The sequence below is a fragment of the Chiloscyllium plagiosum genome, chromosome 5, assembly GCF_004010195.1.
Source record: "Chiloscyllium plagiosum isolate BGI_BamShark_2017 chromosome 5, ASM401019v2, whole genome shotgun sequence".
NCBI lineage: Eukaryota > Metazoa > Chordata > Chondrichthyes > Orectolobiformes > Hemiscylliidae > Chiloscyllium > Chiloscyllium plagiosum.
This window is the reverse complement of record NC_057714.1, coordinates 52,973,487-53,000,753: the sequence shown is the minus strand read 5'-3', so window position 1 is coordinate 53,000,753 and position 27,267 is coordinate 52,973,487. Positions and strand designations below refer to the sequence as shown.

At 39.2% G+C, this 27,267-nt stretch overlaps 1 protein-coding gene across 6 annotated transcripts in view; it reads left to right on the top strand.

Annotated features, from left to right (window-relative positions):
* Positions 1–14,332, top strand: part of cobl (cordon-bleu WH2 repeat protein) — a 369,755-nt gene extending 355,423 nt beyond the window's left edge. For 5 of the 6 annotated variants that reach the window (XM_043690114.1, XM_043690116.1, XM_043690115.1 and 2 more), the window contains 2 exons: positions 4,365–4,456; positions 13,351–14,332. In XM_043690114.1, coding sequence (XP_043546049.1) covers positions 4,365–4,456; positions 13,351–13,459 — 201 coding nt within the window. In that variant the 3' untranslated portion in view covers positions 13,460–14,332. The remainder of the gene's footprint in view (positions 1–4,364; positions 4,457–13,350) is intronic. The other variant, XM_043690119.1, reaches the window with a different exon arrangement.
* The last annotated feature ends 12,935 nt before the right edge of the window (positions 14,333–27,267 follow it).

The following is a 27,267-nucleotide window of genomic DNA, read 5'->3' as shown; positions in this document are numbered from 1 at the left end:
AAATAAAGTATATCCAGCCTAACAAGTTTTCTCCTTGCTCTGACCAATTCTTCCCAATGTAAAAACCCAGCCAGGGAGTGGGACCAGTAACAGTAGTCATTCCATGAAAGATCTGAGTTCTGAGGAAGGGTCACTGGACCTGAAACAGTAACTTTGATTTCTCTTCACAGATGCTGCCAAACTGGTGAGCTTTTCCAGCAACTTTTTTTAGTTACTCCATGAATTGCAAGTTACTTGGGGCCGAAAAGGAACTTAATTTAGCATTTGCTGCATGTATCTTGAGTGTATGCAAGAATACAGGTTTTCACATGAGCTTGTGGAAGTGCCCTAGAACAAGCAGCACAGGGTGCAAACTTTTGACAAGTCAGCTTGCTTGTTCTGAGGCTGATAGGACCCTGACCAGGGACAGGATACTATGGGAAAACCTCTATGCAGCATTTTGCTCACGTGTGCAAGTAGGTAATGTGATATGCTGAAAGCCATGCTTTCATCCATCAGTTGGTATGACACATGTGACCTACTGATCCCGTAAACCCTCACAAGATTTTAGGCAAATGGCATTCAGTATTAGGTTTAAATCCTCATGACCATGACTCAAGGGATTTCATAGCCAGGTTAAACATAGTTACATTCTCCCTGTGTTTTTTTTAAGCTGGCACATCAAGATGCATAGCTACTTTTCCCTTTGTTCAAATGTGATCAACTGTATTATTTATACTGTGCAACAATAGCAAAAATACTGAATGTGTTCATTTTGGATCATTGTTTCAACATTTAAAAAGGCAACTGCACTACTGATATTCATTGTTTTTCATTGTTCTTTGGAGGTGTTAGGATATAATTGAAGTCTGCAATGCTCACAAATGAACATATAAAGCTTTTGAGCTGTATATTGCTGGAGAACAATTGATAATATTTGCTGCTGAATGCTGAGGTGAAGTGTTCAGCAGAATTTTCATTCCTGGTTTCCAATTCCAAAGTTAGGATGAAATGAGCCATCTTCCCTTTGCTGTAGCATTCTTGGAATGCAATTGTCATATCATGCAGGATATTTCTGGAGTATTTTTTAAAAAGTGCTGTAATTGAATTTGACCAACTGGCAGAGCTTAGAGTTTTAGGGGCTTGCTGTGCCTCAAACAGGGAGTGGGGCCGCTGGACTCTGTGTGGGGCCGGGGTTGCAGTGGGGGTAGACCCAATGAGCTCGTGTCAAGGGTAAGGTCACTGTGCTTGGGACAGTGGTGGAGTCACTGTGCTCAGGACGGGATGGGGTTGCTGTGCTCAGGACGAGGTGGGGCTGCTGTGCTCAGGACAGGTGTGGAGTCACTGTCTGTGGGACTCTCGACTATCCAACTTAACCATGCTTCTCATAAATTTGACATCGTTCTATAAGGTCACCCTTCAGCCTATAACGCTCCAATGAAAACAATTCAAGTTTGTTCAATGTCTCTTTATAGCTATTATACTCCAATCCAGGCAACATCCTGATAACTTGCTTTGCACCCTCTACAAAGCCTCCACCTCCTTCCTTTGTGTGGTAACCAAAACTGCACAGAAGACTCCAAATGTGGCCTAACTAAAGTTTTATTCAGCTGTGACATGATTTGACAGCTTTTATATTCACTGCCCCAACTGATAAAGTCAAGCATGTGTATGCCTCCTTTCCCACCCTATCCACTTATGTTGCCACTGTCAGGGAGCTATGTACTTGCATCCCCCCCAGATCCCTCTTTATCTCAAAGCACTGAAAGGTCCTGCTATTTACTAGATAGTTTCCTCTGATACTTTGACCCTGCAAAACGTGTCACCTCGCATTTGTCCAGATTAAACTCTATCTGGCCTTTCTCCACCCAACTTTCCAACTGATTTGTATCCTGCTGTATCTTTTGGCAACCTTCCTCACAATTCACAACTCCACCAATTTCCATGTCATCTGCAAACTTACTAATCAGACCACCTACATTTTTATGCCAATCATTTATAGGTACATATGTATTACAAACAACAGAGGTCCCAGCATTGATCGTTGTAGAACACTATTGTTCATGGACCTCCTGTCAGAAAAAAAAGCCCTCCACATCTATCCTGTGTGTTCTTTGATCAAGCCAATTTTTTATCCAACTTACCAATTCACCATGGATCCCACGTGACTTAATATTCTGGACCAACCTATCATGAGGGACCTTATCAAATGGTTTAATAAAGTCCATGCACACTACATCCACTTCCCTACTCACGTCAATCATCTGCGTCATTTCCTTGCAAAGCTCAGTCAAATTTTGGAGACATAATCTCCCCTATACAAAGCCATGCTGACCATCCCTAATAGATCCATTTTCTCATCCAAATGCAAATAAATCCTGTCCCTAAGAATCCTCTCCACTAATTTTCCTATCATTAATGTAAGGCTCATCGGCCTGTAATTTGCTGGATGACCCCTATTGCTCTTCTTAAACAAAGGAACAATGTTGACTATTTTCTAGTCTTCTGGAACATAGCCTGTGGCTAAAGAGGTTACAACGTTCTCTGTCAAGGCCCCAGCAATCTCTTACCTTCCATCCCTTGGTATCCTGGGATAGATCCCATCAAGTCCTGGTGACTTATCTGCATCACTGTTTTTCAAGACACCTTACACCTCTTCCTTCTTCATATTGGCATGCCCTATTATATCAATATACCCGTCCCTAAATTTACTCTCATCCATGTCCTTCTCCTTGGTCAATATTGATGCAAAGTAGTTTCCTCTGATACTTTGACCTCACAAAATGCATCACCTCACACTTGTCCAGACTAACTTCCATCTGACGTTTCTCCACCCAACATTCCAACTGGCAACACACATAAGTTCCCTCCTTTGTCCTTAATTGGACCTAGTCTTTCCATAACTATCTTCTTCCTTTCAATATATATATTTCCTTAATTTTGCTTGCCAAGAACATTTCATGGCCCTTTTATCCACTCCTAATTCCTTTTTTAAGTTCTTTATTACTTTCTTTACATTCCTCAAGAGCCTTGCCTGATTTCCGTTTCCTAAATCTTGCATATGCTTCTTTTCTCATTTTGACTAAACATGCAACATTTTTTGTCATCCAGGGTTCCTGAATCTTGCCATCCTTATCTTCCTCACAGGAACATGCTGGTGCTGAACTGTAATCAACTGGCCTTTAAAAAACTCCCACATGTCAGATGTGGATTTACCCTCAAACAACCATTCCAAATCTAATTTCTCCAGGTCCAGCCTAATTCTGTTGTAATTAGCCTTCCCCCAGTTTAGAACTTTCACCAGAGGACCTGTCTTATCCTCATCCATAAATCTCTTGAAAATTACAGAATTATCACTGGTCCCAAAATGCTCCCCCATTGAAACTTCAGTCACATGGCTAGGGTCTTTCCCTAGTACAAGGTCTAGTAGGGCCCCTTCCCAAGTTGGACTTTCTACATATTGTTTCAAAAAACCTCTCTGGACGCACCTAACAAATTCTAAGCTTCATCCATGATCCTGGCACTGAGAGTCCCAGTTAATATTAGAGAAGTAAAAATCGCTAACTACAATTACCCTGTCATATTTTTCCATAATCAGCCTACATATCTGACTCTCTATCTCCTGCTGGCTGTTAGAAGGCCTATACTGTAACCAATCATAGTGATAGCATCTTTCTTATTCCTGAGTTCCGCCTATATGGCTTCTACCCAAGACATTAGTTTAAACCTTCCTGTGTGGCACTACCAAACCCCCCCGCAAGGATATTGGTGTGCCTCCACTATTGGTGCAACCTATCTTTCTTGTAGTGGCCCGTCTTATTTTATAAATGATGCCAAGTTCCAGATATCTGAAGCCCTACACCAGCTTTTTAGCCACACATTCATCTATATTATCTTCCTATTTCTGGCCTCATTAGCATGTGGCACAGGGAATAATCCAAGATTACAAGCTGAGATGCCATTCTTTTCAACTTCGTACCTCACTTCCTAAATTCCGTTCGCAGGATCTCATCTCTTTTCCTATTTTTATTGCTTGTACCAATATAGAACACGACCTTGAACTGCTCGCCCTCCCCTTTCAAAATGTCCTATGCCCGCTAAGAGACATCCCTTGACCCTGGCAACACACCTTCCTGGAGTCTTGCTTATAGGTGAAACAGGATATGGAAAAACAACAAAGCTAATGTCTTTGTAAAAATTGTGGATTTGCAATTTACACACTTTGAACACTTGTATTCCCTTACTAAAACATTACTCTCCTCTAAAATTAAAGAACAGTATTGACATTAGGAGGTGGAAATTTAGAAGGCAAAAAGTCAATTGTGTTAAAATAACACCAGCAATTTGGTCTTCTATTTTCTAAAAATGTAAATCTTCTCACAAAGGCTACAGGAATAAAGGACAAGGAGTGCAATAAACTCATAAAGAGAAAAGTGATGTTTGTAAGAAATGTCGAAGGGCACCATCACAGCCTACTGTAAGTCTGCCTTTACTAATGGATTTCAGGAAGGTAATGGACATGCATTTAAAAGTATGAGATCAAGAAAGAAAAATATTTGCATTTTACATTTTGCATTACAATCAAATTTTTACAGTCAAAAATAATTTATAATGGGTATGGACAAGACATGGACTGCCACCAAATTCTCTCACTGAGCATAAAGGGAGGTTTGCCAATAATGAATTCAGAAATATGTTTGCAGATATAAACAAAATAGAATGTCTTTTTACAAATGGGATATGCAAATGGAATCATGTAATAGTAGTTGAAATGTTTCATAAAAATTTTGGCAGATCAGCCAATCTGTAAGTTATCACTTGCAGTACTGGGGCTGTACATGGTAAGAATTTGTTGCAAATGGTGGGAGGACATGGTCCACATCAGTTAGATTTTGGTAGAAACCTTAATGTTGTATCAGTAATAAGTGATCCAGCTGTGAAGCCCCTGTGAAGGGGCTACTAAAAGTTGTGGTTTTTAAGAGAATTTGAATATGCTGCATGCTAGCAGCAAAGCTTTCATTAAAGCTGAAATCTCAGAAAGAATTTGGTGAACTTTAAGATATATGGTAGTGGATATGGTTCATTTTAAGAAAGGGATGTAAATAATGGAGAGGTCTAGGGAAGGTTATTGGTAAAGATGGGAAAATAAGTATTCACTCAGGGAATCAGACTGTTCGGATACACCAAGAATGATTGATATGGCCTTGAAATTTGCAAATTCAGATGAGTTATCGAAAATGGTAAGGAGCCAGGTACTTATCATACTCAACAGTTGCACAGCAATGACTGAACTGCCATTATCTACAGTAAAACAAAGAGCTACAGATGCTGAGGACCTGAAACAGAAATTGTTCAAGCAGCTCTGGAGATCTGGCAGCACCTGTGAGAGAAAGCAGAGTTAACGTTTCGAGTTCAGTAACCCTTCCTCAAAACTGAAAACGTTAACTCCGTTTTCTCTCCATAGGTGCTGCCAGATCTACAGATCTCCTTAACCAAGTTCTGTTTTTGTGCCAGAATCTACAGTTTGCCTGATGATGGATAGAACAGTTCTGATGGTCAATATGAGACTATATTGGACAACTTCCAAAAATCAATACCAATGACAAATATTTGCCAGACGAAGCTAGTCAATAGAAAAAAAAAAGACTATTATAAGTGCAGCAGAGAAGACCACTGAAAAGTATAAAAGCTGAATGAATGTACAGGATGATTGAATGTACAGGGAGGTTACAATGTATCAGGAATGTTGAAGGCAAAAAAAAGTGTAAATTCAAACAGTGTGTTCAAGAGCAAACTTACTCCCAGAAAAAGATCACATTGAAAGAACTCATAATCATAGAAGAGAAAAGTCAAATGATAGCTGTCCAGAAAGAGATAAAAAGCACAGTAAAACAAAGATGAGAAATATAATACAAACCAGGAACATCACCAGGAGCACATGCCATTGTGATTGGAAGCCTTAGTGGCCTTGAACAAATCAGAAGGCAAGTTAATGAAACCAACAAGAACACAAAACTGGAAAGAAATAGTGGACAACCATTCCTGTTACATAAGTCGACATACACAGAAAAGGGTCTCATGATGAGACTTGTAAAGCTACAGCAAGGCTAGAGGCTTGAGATTTAGAAGAAAAACTGGAGATCAAGAAATAAGAGTACATTCACTGACGACAAGAAAAATAATTTTGAAAATTGTTTTGGCTTTGTTAGTAGTAAATTTTTTGAGGAGGTGACAAAGATGATAAATGAGGGTAGATAGATGTTGTCAATTGAATTTTAGTAAGGCTTTCAACAAAGTCCCTCATGGTAGGCTCATCTGGAAGATTAAAATGTATGGCATCCACAGTGACTTGGCAGCGTGGATTCAGAATTGGCTTGGCCATGTAAGGCAGAGGGTAGTAGTGGAAGATTGATTTTCAGCCCGGAGGTACATGATTAGTGGTGTTCCACAGGAATCCATACTGTGACCTCTGCTGTATGTGATATATATAAATGACTTGGATGAAATACTTATCACAAAATACAGCGGGATATAGATCAGTTGCAGATATGGACAGAGAAATGGCAGAAGGATTTTAATCCGTGTCAGTGTGAGGTGCTATACTTTGGGAGATCAAATGTTAAGGAAAATTACACAATTATTGGCCGAACCCTGAACAGAACTGATGTACAGAGGGATCTTGAGGTTCAAGTCCATAGCTCCCTGAAAGTGGCCACACAAGTAGATAGGGTGGTAAAGAAAATGTATGGCGTGTTTGCCTTTATTGGTTGGGGAACTGAGTACAAGAGTCAGGATGTCATGTTGCAGTTTTAGAAGACTTTGGTTAGGCCACACTTAGTACTGCGTTCAGTTCTGGTCGCCACATTACAGGAAGGATGTGGAGGCTTCGGAGAAGGTGCAAAGAGATTTACCAGGACGTTACTTGGATTCGACGGTATGAACAATAAGGAGAGGCTAGAAAAACTCAGGTTGTTTTCTCTGGAGTAATAGAGTCTGAGGGAAGACTTGATAAAAGCCAATAAAATTATGAGTGGCATAGAGAGGTTTGATGGTCAGAATCATTTTCCCAGAGTTGAAATGTCTAAAATTAGGGGCACGCATTTAAGGTGAGAGGGACAAAGTTCAAAGGAGATGTAAGGAGCAAGTTTTTTACACACGAGTTAGTAGGAGTGTGGAACACGCTGCTCGGAGTGGCGGTGGAGGCAGATACAATAGGTGCGTTTAAGAGAAGTTTAGATAGCACATGAATATGCAAGGAATGGAGGGATATGGACCAAGGGCAGGCAGAAAGGATTAGTTTAATTTGGCCTCATGTTCAGCACAACATCATGGGCCAAAGGGCCCATTCCTGTGCTATACTGTTCTATGTTCTAAATGCTTATGAGCATAGATGAATTGATATTAAAGCTTATTTTCTGCAGGAAGATTAGCTTAAGCGGGAATGCTTCTTCATTATCCAAAATATCACTAAATGTAATGGGAACACTTCTGGATGTTAAATAAATGTGTATATTGATGCATCTAGATTTTATTATTTCTTATTAAGGTCTTTTCATTAAAATTGAGTTGTCTTCAGTTGAAAGCAGATCTTGCCATCTTTTATTGACATTATTAGGGCAAATTTATTATGCATGTGAATGATTTTTCGTGGGTGGGAGCAGTGAATTTGAAAACATTATCTTGGAACATGAGCTTGAAGCAGAATTAAAAATTGGAAGTTAGGCTTTTGGCACTTTTAAGTATACAGGATTGGAAATCAGGCAGAATTAGTGAAGTGTCACTTTGCATTAGCAATTCTATTTTGAAAATGCCAATCGTCAAAGTAGGCTTCATAAAAAGCATCTTGTAAAAATTAAATAGAGGAATTAAGAAGTAAAGCTGGACAGCTGAATTTGCTAGGCATCCAACCAAGGCAAGAGGCCAATTTTGAAGTATTAGAGTTCAGTATAAGTGTAAAAATTCCCCAGGCAAACAAAACATTGAAAAAATTAACAATAGAGCAATTAACAATGGGAGTGTTTATAATTTTTCTTGGGGGGCAAGAGAGGGAAATGTTGTCCTTTACCTTGGGAAACTGAAACAATCAAAAGAGTGATTTTAAAAAAGCACCTTAGCTATAGAGACTCTCCCTCTTGGTGAAATATAATTTTGAACTAAAGTGTTGTAAGAAATTCTAAGAAGGGGTTCAGCTGCAATACCCATTTAGTGCTACATTGATAATTTATATGGGATAACTCAACAAAATGTATGAATGACAAAAGGCTGAGGATCAATTTTACAGTTTTAAAATAGATGGTGGAGAATGGAAAGTCTAATGCTGAATGTTGTTCAGGTCTTGCCACATGCACATATGGACTACCTCAGTATCTGAAGAGTTGTGAATGATGCAGAACAATCTGAAAATTAACATCTGACCTTACATTAAAAGATCAGATGTTAAACATAGAACAGTATAACACAGTACAGACCCTTCAGCCCTTGATGTTGTGCCACCCTTTTATCCTACTCTTAGATCAAACTAACCTACATACCCTTCATTTTACTATCATCCATGTGCCTATCCAAAAGTCGCTTAAATGTCCCTAACTAATGTCCCTCTACTAACACCGCTGGCAGTGCATTCCACACACCCATCACTTTCTGTGTGAAGAACCGATCTCTGACATGTTCCCTAAACCTTCCTCCTATCACCTTAAAATTATACCCTCTTGTGATAGGCATTTTCTGCTCTTGGAAAAGCTCGCTGACTAATCACTGTATTTATGCTGCTCATCATCTTGTACACCTCTGTCAATTCACCTCTCACCCTTCTTCGCTCCAATGAGAAAAGCCTTAGCTTCCTCAACCTATCTTCATAAGACATGCCCTCAAGTCCAGGTGGTATCCTGGCAATTCGTCTGTGCACCCTCTCTAAAGCTTCCACATCCTTCCTATAATGAGGCGACCAGAAATGAACACAATATTCCAAGTTTTGTCGAACCAGGGCTCTGTGGAGCTGCAGCATAACCCTGCGGCTCTTAAACTCGATCCCCTGTTAATGAAAGCCAACACACCATATGCCTTCTTAACAACCCTATCAACCTGGGTGGCAACTTTGAGGGACCTATGAACATGGACCCCTCTGTTCCTCCATATTGCCAAGAATCCTGCCTTTAACCCTGTATTCTCCATTCAAATTCAATCTTTCAAAATGAATCACTTCACACTTTTCCAGGTTGAAATCCATCTGCCACTTCTCAGCTCAGCTCTGCCTTGTCAATGTCCTGTTGAAACCTACAACAGCCCTTCACACTATCCACCATTCCACTGACCTTGATGTCATCAGCAAACTTACTAACCCACCCTTCCACTTTCTCATCCAAGTCATTTATAAAAATCACAAAGAGCAGAGGTCCCTATGGAACACCACTGGTCACCAAACTCCAGGCTGAGTAGTTTCCATCTACTACCACACTCTGTCTTCTATGGACCAACCAATTTTATATCCAGACAGCCGAATTTCTCTGTATCCCATGCCTCCTTATTTTCTGAATGAGCCTCCTTTGGGAAACCTTATCTAAATCTTTCTAAACCTTTCTAAAATCCATGTATGCCACCTCCACTGCTCTACCTTCATTAGTGTGTTTTGTCACATCCTCAAAGAATTCAATATGGCTTGTGAGACATGACCTGCTCCTCACAAAGTCACGCTGATTATCTCTAATCAAATTATGGTTTTCCAAGTAATCATAAATCCCGTCTCTCAAATCCTTTCCAATAATTTGCCCATGAAAACGTAAGACTGACTAGTCTATAATTCCCAGGATTATCCCTATCCCTTTCTTGAACAAGGGAAGAATATTTGCTACCCTCCAATCATCTGGCACTACTCCCAGTGGACAGTGAGGACACAAGGATCATTGCCAAAGGTGTAGTAGTCTCTTCCCTTGCTTCCTGTAGTAACTTTTGGTATATCCTGTCTGGCCCATACCTATCCTTATGTTTTTCAAAATTTTCAGCACATCCTCCTTCTTAACATTAACTTGATCGAGCATATCAACCTACTCCACGTTGTCCTCACAAATGACAAGGTCTCTCTCAGTAGTGAATACTGAAGCTAAGTATTCATTAAGGACCTCTCTACCTCCTCCGACTCCAGGCACAAGTTCCCTCCACTATCTCTGATCAGTCCTAATGGTTGATTATCAAACACTACCATGGTGTGTCCACATATGATTTGTATGACAAATTTAAATGAGAAAAGTTGAGACATTCCTGGCCTTCTGACCTTAATTTCCAAATACATGTGGACACAAAAAAATTGACCGTAAGGACGTGCACCAGTGCCTTTCATTGATCAAAAAGCTTGAAGGGCAAGGCAAGATGATGAAAACTGAGCTGAAAATAGGTCATAATTACTTTTAACCTCTATTTTGGAGTGGAGTTCTTCTGATAGTAGATGCTAGACCAATATGCAGGGCTTCTATCTTCTGGAATAATTTCTTAAAACAAGGCCCTGCTGGCAACAGACTTGCATTCGGAACATAAGTGTTCCTTCTGTACTTTAATATTTTCTAGTACTTAATAAAGACTAATTACATTCAAAAACTCCTCCAAAAAATATCTCCAACAATTCCAATTAATATACAACAGAATCACTTTTTTGACTGGGAATTGTTTACTCAGCTGAGTCTTTCTCACCTGGAAGTTAGTTAACAACTAATTTATTAAACTGTGATAATCTGAACCAGCCAAATTTATGTTGTAATCTGGCTCAGGAGCAGCAATTTGTTTGGTGCAACATTTGAGATCCCAGGTACTTAGTAAGAGAAGAGCCATAATATTCCACAGTTGTGAACAAATTTGCATTTCTGTACAAAGTCAGGATGCTCATACAATCTGCAATATATAAATAACTTGTACAAAAACAGCTAGAATTCACATGAGGTAAATATGGGTAAGAAGCAAACTGGTCAAAAACCCCAGACAACACATCAAATAGTAATGTGGTCAAGACAGATTTCACAGTTTTCTCAGAAACTATCCCCATTACTCTAATGCTCTTGATATTGTGGCTCACCACATCTTATTGAGATTATGTATCTGCTGCAAGAGATTACAATTCATCACTCTCAAAGGTCTGGCTTTTCTGATGTAAACCCTTTTAATAACTGTTCATGTCATGGAAGTTCACTTGTCTTTCCTAGGATTGCGCTGCTGGATTCTGAAATCCAGAATGATCTCCAGCAGAGGAGCAAAATGTTTTTACATACATATCCTCTAAACTTTCTGCCTCTTCCTCTTAAATCTATTCCCCCTGATCATTAATCCCTCCGTAAGGGGGAAGAGTTTCTTCCTGTCTCTTCTATTTATGCCCCTCATAATTTTATACATTTCATTCATGTCCCCTCTCAACCTCCTGTGGTCTAATGTAAACAATCCCAATCTATCCAATATCTCTTCAGAATTAAAACTCTCCAGCTCAGGCAACATCCTGGTAAATCTTCTCTGTACCCTCTCCAGTGCAATCTCATACCTCCTATAATGTAGATTTCAGAACTGCATGCAGTACTCTAGTGTAGCTAATCAATGTTTCATATAGTTCGGACCCATATCCTCCTTGCTCTTAAACTCTATGCCTTGGCTATTAAAGGCAAGTTTACTATATGCCTTCTTAGCTACTTCATCCATCTGTTCTGATATTTTAAGGGACTAGTGACATGCCCATCAAGGTTCTTCTGATCCTCAGTGCTCCCAGGGTCCTACCATGGTGCAATAATAGTGTCCTTACCTTTGAGCCAGGAGTTCTAGATTCAAGGTCCCACCTGCTGTAGAGGTGTGTCATCACATGTAAGAACTGTTTGATTTTTTATGATTCCCATGATTGGTAGTGCTTGTTATTCATTCTTTGATAAATAATTATTTGGATAATTTGATGGTGGATTTTTTTTTTAAATGATAAGGAAGAGCTGTTTTTGTTTTAAACAAACAAAATAGAGCTTGGTTCTTCACCAGTAAGGGGTTGGCTTCCGAATGAGGAAGGGATCCAGAAGTGAAAGGTAGAAATTGATATTTGTGCTAAACTGCAGATTTACATTAAAGTGCTTGCAAATCTTTGACAATCTTTTGCTGCCTATTTCAAAATATTGATATCAGTTTGTTAAATATCCAGTGCCCTGAACTATGGGCCTGGTTACAGTCAGTCAGCTGCTTGGGAAAGTCAGGATCAGAATCGTGTCCTTATAAGGAGTGAGGAGCCGAATTTCACCCAGCCCATGTCTTGTCTTGGCTCTTTTTGCCCTGTTGTGTTTTCTGCTGGATTGAGAGAAAGGGTGATGACGAAGGATAGCGCAGCTTTTAATTCTGGTTCAGGTGAAAGAAAATTGGTGAGGTATCCCGATCAATTGACTAGGCAGTAAAGAGATACTGCAGAGTTAATAGTGTGGGGTACATTGAATGGTTGAATGTGAGTGAGAGAAGATGGTGCATGCAGTAGTGAGAGTGATAGAATATGACCCTTATTGGGAGCTGGGTGTAGTAGCAGAGATTTATTAAAGGTGAGGTATCAGAGAGCAGATGGTGGCACTTAACCTGGTGGAACACAGAAGGTCATTTGCCTTCCTCCGACACTGCTGGGCATTTCTCCAGACAGCTGAGACCTCACTGACTTGGATGGGCAACCTCAGACCAGCTGGCAAGTTCTGCTGTCATGACCTCATCTACCAATCCTGGAGGAAGAGAATGTCTGTCCTCTGCAACACCCACCCACCAGGACCTCTAGGTCTTTGTCCATAACGTGGGTCACCAATTTCCTCTTGTCTGCCATGTTCAGATAAATGTCATAAACCATGCAGGGTAGCTTCAGACTGACAGTATTGCCTTGGTATGCAATGGCCTTTTAAAGAATACCAGGTACTTAAAGATATCTGGGCAATGGCATACTCTTCAGGATGCGGCATGTGGTAGAATTTGGCTAGAATCGGACAAGGGGGCACTATATGTTCAGGGTAGGTAGTTAATAAGGTGAGCTTGGGACAATAGCATGAAAAGTCTTGCTCGGCTGCATGGAGAGAAATCCTCTATGAAACTGGACAAAAATTACAGTTAGCCAAAGGATTATAAAACTCAGCTCAGTGTTTTGATCATTCTCCTTTGCCCCAGCATCTTTGAAAACCTTGTCAAGACTCATCTCTTTTCAACCAAAGTTTATGAAAATTTCTTCATCTTATGTCCTTGCTCGACATTTATTTTCCTTAGGCCTGTTTGTGAAACATTGTTTACACTAAATACATCATAAAAATATAAATTATTATTTCAATGAGCATACCTGTTGTGCATATTCACAAAAATATTGTTTTACTGGAATGTTACTTAAAGCTTATTTCCATTTAGGTCTCCATCCCAAGAAATACAGTGCAAATCAGTGGAAGGACACGTTCTGTACAAAAATCAAGCTGCTCAAGCCCATACATTTCCTAATGAACAACAATGTTGGAAGTAATCGCTCAATGGCCTTAAAATGTCATTCAGAATACTTTCAAGAATACAGAAGAAGTGATAGAAACAAATATGTAGCGATAGATCACAGTTCTGCATTATGTAATTTTTTGTGCAAATGATCTATTTTAAGTAGAACTCAATAAAGCTAAACATCTACTTGATCTTTACCAATATATTGATTATATTATGGATACTTCCATTGTAAGTACCTGGACCTCTTGCTTAATTCATACATAGTGAATATTCTGCAATAAATTTTCACCAATTGCAGTGATCTCAAAACATAAGCTGATAAAATATTATTGAATGGTAGTTCTGGGCATCAATCTGTGCTAATTCTGCCAAAAACTATGTTCTCTTTTAGCTTTTGCAATTGCAGTCTTTTCATTGAATTCAAATTTCATTGGAATTTAATTAAAGTATTTGCATTGCCAGTACTTACCAAGTATCTAATGTAAACTATAACTTGCATTTGTTAATTTAGATTATATGTTGTAATCTTAATTTGTATTTATCTAGGCTCACTGAATTTTTTTTCTTTTGACAAAATGAGATTGAAAACTTGTCCTATAAGTTTACATTTGAGCTATTTTCTATGAATGGTATATATGATTACTTGCTGGTAACCTAAGAAATAATAGATATGACTTAACTGTCTCTGAAGAGGAAAAGATGTAACTGATTCTATTTAATGTTTACATAATTATTACTAAATGTAATTTGTGCCATAGCTAAAATTTGTATGATTAGTAACAAGACCATTGTCTTAAATGACAGTACAGAATTTTTGTTTTATTACATATGCTTTTGTTGCAGTAAGACATTGAAAATTTTAAATACACAAAATAAAATCTTAGCCATACATTAACACTCATAAGTTAACAGTAGATACATCCTCTATTGTGTTATGTAGCAGTATTACTGTCCCAAGTGCGATGCTAGTTCAAAAGTGTTAATCCTTGAGACATATGAGGCATCAGTAGAAGGAAAACCTTTTACTACAGTAATCTGCTGATTCATGATCAAATATTTCTTTTACTTCTCCATCAGCATCCAGTCAATTGCTAAAATCTCAATGAAAGTAAAAGAACATGTGGTGGCAGACCATCAATACTTGTAAATAAGATGACATAACAAATTCCTCAAAGTTGCCACCCAAGTTGATAGGATTGTTAACAAGGCATTTGGCATATTGGTTTTCATTAATGGGGGATTGAGTTTAAGAGCCCCAAGGTTTTGCTGCAGTTGTATAAAACCCTGGTTAGACTACACTTGGAATATTGTGTCCAGTTCTGCTTGCCTCATTATAGGAAGGATGTAGATGCTTTAGAGAGGATACAGAGGAGATTTACCAGGGTGCTGCCTGGATTGGAGGGCTTGTCTTATGAAGAGAGATTGAGTGAGCTTGGATTTTTCACACTGGAGAGAAGAAGGAAGAGAGGTGACTTGCTGGAGGAGTACACCGTAATGAGAGGCATAGTTAGAGTAGATTGCCAAAGACTTTTCTCCAGGGCAGAAATGGCTGTCACGAGGGGTCATAATTTTAAGGTGATTGGAGGAAGTTATGGGGGAGATGTCAGAGGTAGATTCTTTATGCAGAGAGAGGTGGGTGTGTGGAATGCACTGCCAGCGGTTGAACAGAGTCAGAAATATGAGGGACATTTAAGTACTGCTGGACAGGCACATGGACAGCAGTAAATTGAGGGCTGTGTCGGTTACGTAGATCTTAGATTTAGATAAATACTTGGCACATCATGGGCTGAAGGGCCTGTATTGTGCTGAACTGTTCTCTGTTCTAAATCTGTATTTTTAACAGTGAAAGCAGTAGGTTACAGACATAGCTAAGCAGGTTCACAAGCCTGCCATATTGAGTGTACGTTTTCTTTATTTCATTCTTTGGACACAGTTGCTAGAGGCAAATCAAACCCAGACATTGTTTCAGGAGTTGCTGAAAATATCATCCTAAACCCAAATATCTTCTTTCATCACCTACCTCTTTCCATATAAAAGTCAGGTGTGGAAGTTAACAGATTGCACATTGTTCACAACCATTCTCTTTTTCCCAGATAATCAGACATTGATACTCAATGATGATTATGGTTGAAAAGTGCCTGTGACGTAGTGACTTCACAAGGCTCTTCACAGCAGGATTGCCTGATAAAACTTGATATTGAGCCACCTAAGATATTAGAATAAATAGGTTTAAAGATAATATTAAAGGAGAAAAGGTAGGTGTATAAGTTTAATGAGGAAATTCTAAAATTACGACCAGGCAACTGAAGGCACATCAGGCAAAGGTGGAATAAAGAAAATTGTGATGTACAAGATGCCAGAAATGGAAGAATGTAGAATTCCTGGAATACTGTAGAATTCTACAATGTTACAAAAATTTGGACACGAAGAGGAAATGGATGAATTTAAATACAAGAATGAGAAAAAGTATTACGCCAGCAGCAATTGTAGACAAGTCAGCAGTATTGTTGGCTGTGTCCTATGAATAAAAACCAGTACTTCCCATGCCACCCTTTGAGTAACACGTATACAACTTCTAATCCAGTGACTCCGTGCTATGATAATAGTTCAGATAACAAGTCAGAGATTATATTTTGAAATTCTGCAATATAATTTGAACTCTAACTCTTCAAACTATCTCAGCAGAACATCATTTCTAGTTTTGTGACGTAATTGATTCCTACCTATGTGGACCACAAGAACTGAATTTTCCCCATCCCCATCTGCAGCTGCAAGGAAATCTCTTCAGCTATGACAATGATCAAACAACACAACCTTCGATCTACTGGTTGTGGCTGCAGAGAATGTTAACTGTTTCCTTTGCCACACTGTTCTCGATCACTATCACTGTCATATTCCTTTCACTCTTCTCAGCTGAATGGCTTTCAGTATTGTTGTGTCAGTTTGTCCATACACATAACTCTCCACTTAAACATCATATTTTGCAAATGCTTCGAACTTACTTGTGAAAGTCCAAGGGTAGAATCTTCCAGTCCTGGAAGAGATGAGAAGAGTGGTGAGTGGGTGATTTGAATTGGATATGAGTCAAACATTAAATAATTGCTGGCAGGATAAGCACTTGATCTTAAAAGACAGGTGAACATTATTAGCGATAGCTATTGAGAATGTGTTTGCAACTCTTCAAAAAAATTACACCTCACCATAATCCAGTGCTTGCTTCCATTTCCTTAATCGACAAATCAACTCCTTCAGACACATGACTGCATAAGAGAGGTGTGTAGGATTAGGTACCAGCTGCTTTGTCCTTATTGCAATATTGTTAGGGTACAGACCAAACCCTTTGAAAAAAATCTATCGAGGAGATAACCTAGACCCATAACTTTTATCTTATTTAAAGGCAAGTGTGAGACGCTGCATACCAGATGCAATTCAATTGGTCGCATTACTAGGCTTTAAGCAAAATACACTTTGTTATTACACTGCAGTTCAAACAAACCAAAAAAACTGGCACAATATTGCAATTGTTCCAATATTGCAACAAACCATAAACACACTCTTGTCAAAGGCAAATCAGCAAACAGATTTGTTGATGTGCTGTCTTCAGTCTAGGAGAAAGAGAAGAAAAAAACAAAAGAATGAGTCAATCATCAGAGAGAACGCTGCATCTAGCAACTTCACTCCAAAACTCCAATTTCGACAATTGAAAGCAAAATTAAAACACTGGGTTTGTGTGAGCTTGACTCCACACATTCATGCTTCTTTTGACTACATTTTAAAAAAAAAACACAAAGCTCATTACTCAGCTTTCCATGGAGCAGACAACTCTGCACCAGAATTACATACCTTCAGGAGAAACAAGTACAGTTCCTTCTTAAAGGCACATTTCATCATACTTTCCCCTTAAAAAAATCAATATACAAAGATGGCTTCATTTTCAAAGAGTTTAGTATCATTTATTAGTATGTTAGATTTTTTTTATATATATATATGCAAACCTAAGCAATACTGAAGTCCATTTTGTCTTTTTCTTGCCAACAAACACTTCTGTTTTCCTTCGTCATAGTCACAAAAACATGTCAGCAACTATGTTCTCTTGTCCTGCCATGTATACTTATCAAATTGAATGACTGTAAAAATAAACTCCATCTGAACAATCTGATATTTTTATCCTTTTTTTTCCAGAGTGTTAAGGGGTTATGATCCATGTACACAATTGTCTCAGATACATTATGAGCAACAAATACTGAAATGTTGCAACACCATCACCAAACTCATGACCTCTTTCTTAATGATGGGATATATCTTTTGATGAATATTCAGTTTTAAGGAGAAATACCCAATTGGACCTTATGTCTGCTCATCATCTTGTGGAATACAGTACTGACACCCATATCACTTGCATCACCTTGAAGACCTTTGAAATTAGTTTTTGTTAACACTTTAAAGCTGTCAAATGCCTTCTGACATTTCTGCCATACATTGAAATTTTCTGCACTTCTCCAATAGATCTGTCAGTGGAGCAATCACATTGCTGAAACTCGATACATATTTTCAATAAAAAAAACTTACTCCCAGGAATTGTAGTACTTCCCTCTTAGTTGGTAGTATGGGAATTTCCCCAATAAGTTAGGTTCTTTACTCAGAGATTGGTATGGGCATGGAATGCCCTACCTGCCAATGTAGTCAACTCAACCACATTAGGGAGATTTAAACAATCCTTGGATAAGCACATGAATGATGCTGGGATAGAGTAGGGGGACGAGCTGAGAATAGTTCACAGGTCGGCACAACATCAAGGGCCGAAGGGCCTGTTCTGCACTGTATTGTTCTATGTTCTATAACCTTTGCTTTTGCATTCCATGGGACCAACTGACCATGTCCAATGCTAAAGCCTAGGAACTTGATTTGGGCTTTTGTGAACTCACTGTTAGCCAGGTTTATCACCAAGCCTGCTTCCTGAAGTCGATTGAACTATTTTGCTCGATGTTCATTGTTCCTTCTATGTATGACTAAAAACCACCAGATCGTCAATGTACACTACACAATTGGGTAATCCCGAAATGACTTTATTGTTAATTTCTTTGAAATGTGGCTGACACATTCTTCACACCAAATGACATGACTTTAAACTGGTAAAGTCCATTCAGTGTCATGACAGCCGAAATTTCCTTTGCTGTTTCAGCTAAAGGTATGTGCCGGTATCCTCTGAGTAAGTCTGTCTTAGAAATATAAGTTGCTTGTCCCAACTTTTCAATGTAGTCTTCCAAACAATGAATAGGATATGATTTGGATTTTGGAACTGCATTGACTTTACGATAGTTCACACAGTATTGTTGGGGCAGCACAGCGGCTCAGTGGCTAGCACTGCTGCCTCACAGCGCCAGGAATCTGGTTTGTTTCCAGACTCAGGTGACTGTGTGGAATTTGCACATTCTCCCTGTGTCTGCATGGGTTTCCTCCAGATGCTTTGGCTTCCTCCCACAGTCCAAAGATGTGCAGATTGGGTGGATTGGCCATGCTAAATTGTTCCATAATATCCAGGGGATGTGTAGATTAAGTGGCTTAGTCATGGGATGGGAGTGCGCGGTTAATTAGGTGTGATGCTTTTTGGAGGGTTAGTGTGGACATATTAGGCCAAATCCCCATACTACAGGGATTCTGTTCCATTCATCTGGTATTGGCACTATTACTATGGGTGAGCTTCATTTGCTGAAACTCACTTCAGCTTTGTCTCTGAGCATGCTTTCAATCTCTTTTTAGAGAGTTAAGGCTATACGGATGTTGCTTAATTGGAACAGCATTTCATATATTTACATCATGGATAGTCAGTTTAGTACTTCCCAGCTTATTGCCACATGTGTGTCCAACTAATTGTGTGAACACTTTCAGGTCATTTTGATTTTCTTCTGGAAGGTAACTCAATAATTTATTCTAATTTTTGAGATTTCTGTTAGTGTCCAACTTAACTTGAGGAATGTCAAGTTCAGAATCATCTGGATATGGTTCTTCATTCCATGTTGTAACTAACAATACATTCTTTTGTTTTTCTTCCCTATCAATTGACGTTTGAGCATGGTCACTTTGACACACTCAGTGAGGTTTCCTTCCAGCTGGCATTCATATCAAATAATTCACGTCATTCAATTTCCTTTTGATTTGATAAGGCCCACTAAAACCTGCCTGTAAAGTTCACCTACCACTGATAGCAACACTAACACTTTATCTCCACTAGCAAAGTTATGCATTTTTGATTGGCAAACATGGTGCCACTGTTTAAGAAGGGCAGTAAAGACAAACCAGGGAACTATAGACCGGTGAGCCTGACCTCAGTGGTGGGCAAGTTGTTGGAGAGAATCCTGACGGACAGGATGAACATGTATTTGGAAAGACAAGGACTGATTCGGGATAGTCAACGTGGCTTTGTGTGTGGGAAATCATGTCTCACAAACTTGATTGAGTTTTTTGAAGAAGTAACAAAGAAGATTGATGAGGGCAGAGCAGTAGATGTGATCCATATGGACTTCAGTAAGGCGTTTGACAAGGTTCCCATGGGAGACTGGTTAGCAAGGTTAGATCTCATGGAACAGGGAGAACTAGCAATTTGGAAACAGAACTGGCTCAAAGGTAGAAGACAGAGGGTGGTGGTGGAGGGTTGTTTTTCAGACTGGAGGCCTGTGATCAGTGGAGTGCCACAAGGATTGGTGCTGGGTCCTCTACTTTTTGTCATTTACATAGATGATTTGGATGTGAGCATAAGAGGTACAGTTAGTAAGTTTGCAGATGACACCAAAATTGGAGGTGTAATGGACAGCGAAGAGGGTTACCTCAGATTATAACATGATCTGGAGCAGATCAGCTAATGGGCTGAGAAGTGGCAGATGGAGTTTAATTCAGATAAATGTGAGGTACTGAATTTTGGGAAAGCAAATCTTAGAAGGGCTTATACACTTAATGGTCAGATCCTAGGGAGTGTTGCTGAACAAAGAGACCTTGGAGCACAGGTTCATAGCTCCTTGAAAGTGGAGTCGCAGGTAGATAGGATAGTGAAGAAGGCGTTTGATATGTTTTCCTTTATTGGTCAGAGTATTGAGTACAGGAGTTGGGAGGTCAAGTTGCAGCTGTACAGGACATTGGTTAGGCCACTGTTGGAATCTTGCGTGCAATTCTATCAGAAAGATGTTGTGAAACTTGAAAGGGTTCAGAAAAGATTTACAAGGATGTTGCCAGGGTTGGAGGATTTGAGCTATAGGGAGAGGCTGAATAGGCTGGGGCTGTTTTCTCTAGAGCGTCGGAGGCTGAGGGGTGACCGTATAGACGTTTACAAAATTATGAGGGGCATGGATAGGATAAATAGACAAAAGTATTTTCATGGAATTGGGGAGTCCAGAACTAGAGGGCATAGGTTTAGGGTGAGAGGGGAAAAATATAAAAGAGACCTAAGGGACAACATTTTCACACAGAGGGTGGTACATGTATGGAATGAGCTGCCAGAGGATGTGGTGGAGGCTGGTACAATTGCAACATTTAAAAGACATTTGGATGGGTATATGAATAGGAATGGTTTGGAGGGATATGGGCCAGGTGCTGGCAGGTGGGACTAGATTGGGTGGACAGGTTGGACCGAAGGGTCTGTTTCCGTGCTGTACATCTCTATGACTTTATGATATCTTGTCTGTTTCCTGTTATATCACATACTGTACAACTTTTAAATGTAGTCTAGCATCTTCCTAAAATTTGACACATAGTCCAAATATGTAGTCTCTGAACTCTGACTTACCAATTTCTCCTTAATTAATTTCAGTATCCTCTCACCTCATGCTCAAAAACTAATTCAAATGGACTGAATTCAGCAAAAAGTACAAATGGAATTTCTTTTTCCCAATCCTCTGGATAGTCTTGACTCTTGGCCCTCAACTTGGTCTTTAAAGTTTGATGCCATGGTTCTAATGCTTCCTGAAATTCTGGATGATATGCAATAGATTTGAATGTAATATTCCTGAGCTATCCATATTTCCTTGATTAACTTTGATGTAAAATTTGATCCTGGACCCGATTGTATCTCTGTGAGTAGTCCATATCTATTAAAGAAAAATTGAGTAACTTCCACAACCCTTTTAGCTGTGATACTGTGTATTGGAATGGCCTCTGGAAATCTAGTAGACATACCCATTACGGTCAACAAATACTGATGTCCAACTTTTGTTTCAGGGAGTGGTTCTACACAATCAATTGTCTCTTCAGAATGAGTATTAAGGTGCTGGTTTATCACTGCTTGAGGTTTTCCTATTACATGTGATATAATCTGGCAAATTTCAACCACATTTTTATGCAGTCCAAGCCAATAAAAATGTTTTTGTGTTTTGTTTTGAGTTGTCCTTACTCCCAAATGACCTCCTGCTGGTACCTCATATGTTACCCTCAAAATCCCCTTTCTAAAACCCACCAGTAGTACGACTTGATGTAATTCTGCCCATTTTTCATCCGCTTGACAACATGATGATCTCTATTTCCTCATCAAGACTTCATTTTTGAGATAGTAACATTCTGCAATACAGTCCGATTCTTCTGTGTATTCTTTTTGATACAGTTTTTTCACCTTTCTGTTGTAGTTCAGCCAACATTTCTGAACTCAAATATCCACTTTGTCCTCCGCCTGTTCTCGTCTGTTCTCAATCATTTGATCAAACATAGTTTCTGATAATTGAACTTCAACTTTCTTATCTTTACTCTCTGATTGCTCCTCCTATGTCAACCTTTGTCTTTGTAACCTTGTGACCACACAGTTGGGAAAAGTCCCAAGATATACACCCAGTAACACCACTGTTGCTTGATTTTCCACTGGTCTTCCAACTATAGTAAGCATTACTCCCACTTGTGATTCAGCTTTTTCATTACTGAGGATAAACTATATTACTGGAACCAAGAATTCTTCTATTACTCCAATCACCAATTCACCATTTTTCACCAGATTCTCCAGTCTCACTTTGTATAACGGAAAACTATTCTTCACACCATAAATTCCGCATATTACCACCTTTTCTGGAAATCATTCTTATGGACTGCATGTCTCATTTCTCACCAACAAAAGATTGATTTGCTCCTGTATCTTTTAAACTCTCAATTTCTTTACCTGCTCCTCCTGGTACACAGAGGTAAATTTTATCCACACAATCAAATTCATTGAAGAGATCTGGCACTTTCAACCAATCCCTGACCAGGCTGTCCATTTCTTCGTGCTTTCTTTTACCAGTTTTCAAAAACCTGCTGGTTTATCCTGTTTTCCGAAATCTGTCTTCCAGTGCTTTTTTTTTAAAACCGCCAACACTGTGACTTCATGTGTCCTAGAGAAACACCTGAGGTGTTTTACAACTCCAGCCCCCTCTCCCCCACCCCGCATAGGTTTCTTTTTACTTGTGGTAAATTACCATCTTCAATGAGAGCTTCTTTTCCCTTCCCATCTGAGGATTTCTCTATTCCTCAATTTCTATCCCTCATATTGAAATTGGTGTCAGAAGCCAAACTTGAACCAATTTATACAATCTGCCATTTCAGCTGCTAATCTTGTAGTTTTAACGCTCTGCTCTTCCATAGTTTTCACTACTTCAGGAAGTGAATTTTTAATTTCCTCCAAAATAAGTCTCAAAGAGCATCATATGTCTAATCTATTTTCAATGCCCTTATCCATCTACCAAAGTTGCTTTGTTTGATTCTTTCAAACTCCATGTTGACCAGTTCATGCCTTAGACTCCTGAAACATTATCTGTAGGCTTCTGGCATTCGTTCATAAACATTTAAAATGGCTTTTTTCACTTTATCATTCTCCCGAGATACCTCATCTGATAGTGATATAAACACCTCAAAATCTATACCAACCAGTTTTGTTGAAATCAACAATACCCATATGGCCGCAGGCCTTTTCATTTGTTTAGACACTTTTACAAATGAAATGAAAACAGTTTCAATGTCCTTCTTGACGAACCTACGTAAAGTTTGGATATATTTAAACAGATCCCCACCAGGCTTTTGACTACAATGGGTTTGCTCTTCAGCACTGTGGTTGTCACTACTCCCAATGTTTACCTTTATCTCTACCATTTCATGTTGGATTAACATTTTCATTTCAACTTCCAAAGTTCATAAGTTCTCTTTTTTTTCTCTTTCTTCTGCTTTCAATCATGATTCAAACTGTTTCACTTCTTTTTCAGATTCAACGTATTTTAATTCCTTTGCTCTTTGGTCCACTGCAATTATCGCTGTTTTGCTTTTGCCTCTCTTTCTTTTTCTTTCTCCTCTAATTCAAGCTGATTCATTTTAAATATTTCCTGGCAATTATAAATGCTGAACTATTGTTGCAATCACCTCCCCTTTCCGCATGGGCCCAGACAATCTCAACTCAGCTTGTCTGCCAATTCCTAAAGCTTTGCCTTACTCAACTTCTGTAAACCACCTGAACTGACATCTTCCACACCCAGGAAATGCTTAGCCTCTGAAAGAGCCATTACTACACAAGGCACACCCTATTTAACCCAACCAAATGCAAGATTTGAAAAGAGACTACTCACTGTTGTTGAGTTCAATAATTCTAAACCCAACCTGGAATTCAAGACTTTAATCCTGATAACAGCCACAGTTTGTTCTTGACCAGACCAAATCCCCTCAAAATATATCAAGGAGACTTTTATTTAAAGGCACGTGTAAGTGTTTTGAGATAGATGCAATTCAATTGGTCACACTACTCAACTTTAAGCAAAACACTTTATTCTTACACCTCAGTTTAAAGCACCACCAACAACAAAAAATTGGCACGACTTTAACTCTATCAAAATATTTAGCAAAACAATATATTACTGAACTACTACTCGTTAACTGTTCAAAATTGCAGCAAATCGTATACATACCCTTTGGCAAACGCAAATTCAGCAAAACAGATTTGCTGATGTGCTGTCTTCAGTCCAGGAGAAAGAGAAAAATAAAGAATGAGTCTAGCATCAGAGAAAGGGCTTTGTCAAGCAGCTTCACTCCAAAATGTAAATTTCAACAACTGAAAGCAAAACTAAAATCCTGGGTCTGTGTGAGCCTGACTCCACACACATGCTTCTTTTGTCTACCTTGAAAAAAAAGTTTTCTTGGAGCACTCACCTAGGCAACAGGTCTACAACACCCTTCTTCAAGAGAAACAGGACAGAACAAATCCCTCTTAAATGCACATATCGTAACAATATAGCATTAAATGACTTGCATCGAGTAGTGGTATAAAATCTCCAAGTACAATTTGCACATCTAAGGAGAGGAGAGTCCCTTTGTCCACAGGGCAGAATTAAATGAAAATGGCTCAGAAGAAGGAGGGTTCCTGTCATTACAGGGCAAGGTGGAGTTAAAATAGCTTAGGGACAGGAAAATGTCTGTATCCAGAGGGGCACAGTGGAGCAAATGCAACTAAGGGGAAGGAGAGTGGCTGTGTCTGCCAAAAGCAGCTAAGGGCAAGGGAAGGGAACTGTCTCTGCAGTGGTAGAAGAGTGGATCGTGCAGCAATTTCTGTCTGTCCTGTGGTATTTGGGCAATGGCTGACAGGAAAGTCAGAAAGCTGCGTGGCTCAGGAATTTCAGTTTTGGGGCTGTGTCTGGAGTTGTTGCAAAAGTTATGTTCACAATCATAGTGGGGATTTGGATGTGGGGCTATCTCCTGCCGGACAATGGTAAAGTGAGATGTCAGGGAACCAGGTATGTTGGCAGCTCTATCACTCCAAGACAAGACGAGAACAGTTCTCCTGAACTCTCCTTGACGGAAAGCTGACTATTCTGCTTGAACAATTTTTTGTTGTTGATGGTGCTTTAAACTGAGGTGTAAGAATAAAGTGTTTTGCTTAAAGCCTAGTAGTGTGACCAATTGAATTGCATCTATCTCAAAACACTTACACGTGCCTTTAAATAAAAGTCTCCTTGATTAGACAATGGGAAGAAATACCATCAGTGGGAGGCCACTACACATAATGCTTGAGGACAGTCCCTCGCAATTAGAATGTGAAAACTGGGGCACATGGGAGAAATGTCAGCTTTGAATGAAGGATGGCAATACGTGTGGTCCTAAATATGGCGATATGTGTCATCAATTAATGTCATATTCCTTATTTTCAGCCATACTCTGACACTGTGTCACCTTTTATGTTGGTGATTAATTCTAATCGCCATTTTAATCTAACTCCATAGAAAGGGGATGGATTTAAACTTGTAAGCCATGGGGTTGTGACTGATAGGTCTAGTTTTGATGATTGATGAAGGGCTTATGCCTGAAAAGTCAACTCTCCTGCTCCTTGGATACTGCCTGACCTATGTGCTTTTTCCAGTGCCACACTTTTCAACTCTCCTGAATCTCCAGGATCTGCAGTCCTCACTTTGTCCTAGTTTTGAAAGTGCCAGTGAAGGCAAAAGAAAGAAGATGGGGCATGTGGATAAGAAGGTAAGTAAAGGCTTGGGTTTGACAGTGAACAAAGAAATGGTCATTTCCCAATGGACAGTAAGAGATATGGCTGGGTTGAATTGCATGCATGCAAATGTGCAGAACATCATGAATAAAGTTCGGGATTGAGAAGCAGAAGTTGCTCTAGACGGATATAACATCATAGCATTATTTGTTTGATAATGCTAAAAATCAAGTGTACCATTTTCAACAATTAGATTGACTTGTCCTGACAAGTTCAAAGATTTGCGCATGAACTCCAGGTTTCACTTTCCTTGCATCCCTCACCTTAAAATTATATGTTTTTCATGTTGGCTTTCTACATTTTCCTGAACAAATTGCACATTTCAAAATTTTGCTAATTTAGATAAACTCCATCTTACTAAGCAATTTAAAGTAGTGTTGGGAAATTTCCTAGAAACCTTTGAATAGTCTTTTGACATTTTTAGGTATATTTACCAGTTCACAGTTGAAAAGGACTTTTGATAAATTAGTTTATACCATATATTTTCGTAGCAGCATGCTAGGTGGGGCAATTCTCTGTGGAAATATGTTCGTACTTAAGCCAATTAGAGAAAGAGAGGAATAATGGAGAAATGCAAGGCACAACAGCAGTAAAGAAGGGCTGCAAGTACCTATTGCAATCCCTTCTCACCACTCTTGAGGTGGTGACTGACCCTTGCCAGTCCCAAGTGTCATGAAAGTCATACTCCTGCTCTACTTCCTTGTGCCCTCGAGTTAAACAAATAAAACAACTGCACAGAGCCAGCTATTGCATTCCCCCTTTAAACAATAGTTTTTCACCATCCTGGTGTAAAAATATATCATTGTTTTTCAGTGTCACTGGGTCAAAATCCTGAAATTCCCTCCCTGGGCATTATGGGTAAACCTGCAGTGTACGGACTGCAGAGATTCAAGAGGGATCATGCTGTACATCTCGATGACTCTAAGGCAGCTCACCGCTACCATCTCAAAGGCAACAAGGGACAAGAAATTTAAAAATGCTAGCCAGCCAGCAATGGTCATGTCCCACAAATGAATTTTTAAAAATTGGAAAACCTTTGCCATGAGATTCCTGTGCACCATTGGCCTTATCTTGAAAGTAGGACTTTACTAAAAATTATTTCATATTGATGAGATTTCATTGCACACAAGTTCATTATAAGTATGATCTCTCCTTTTGGGTCAATAAGGCTGGGTATTAAGTCCCACATGTTCCAATGTCAGAACATGTCTGAACAGGTTCATTGAAATCTTTAAGTCTACAAGGCACAAATAGTTGTAACACTCAACACATTGCAAACATGCTGTTGACTTTATCTCTGCACTTCAACCTGCTATCAGGAAATTTAAATTTAATTTCTTTCCTAATTAAGTAAT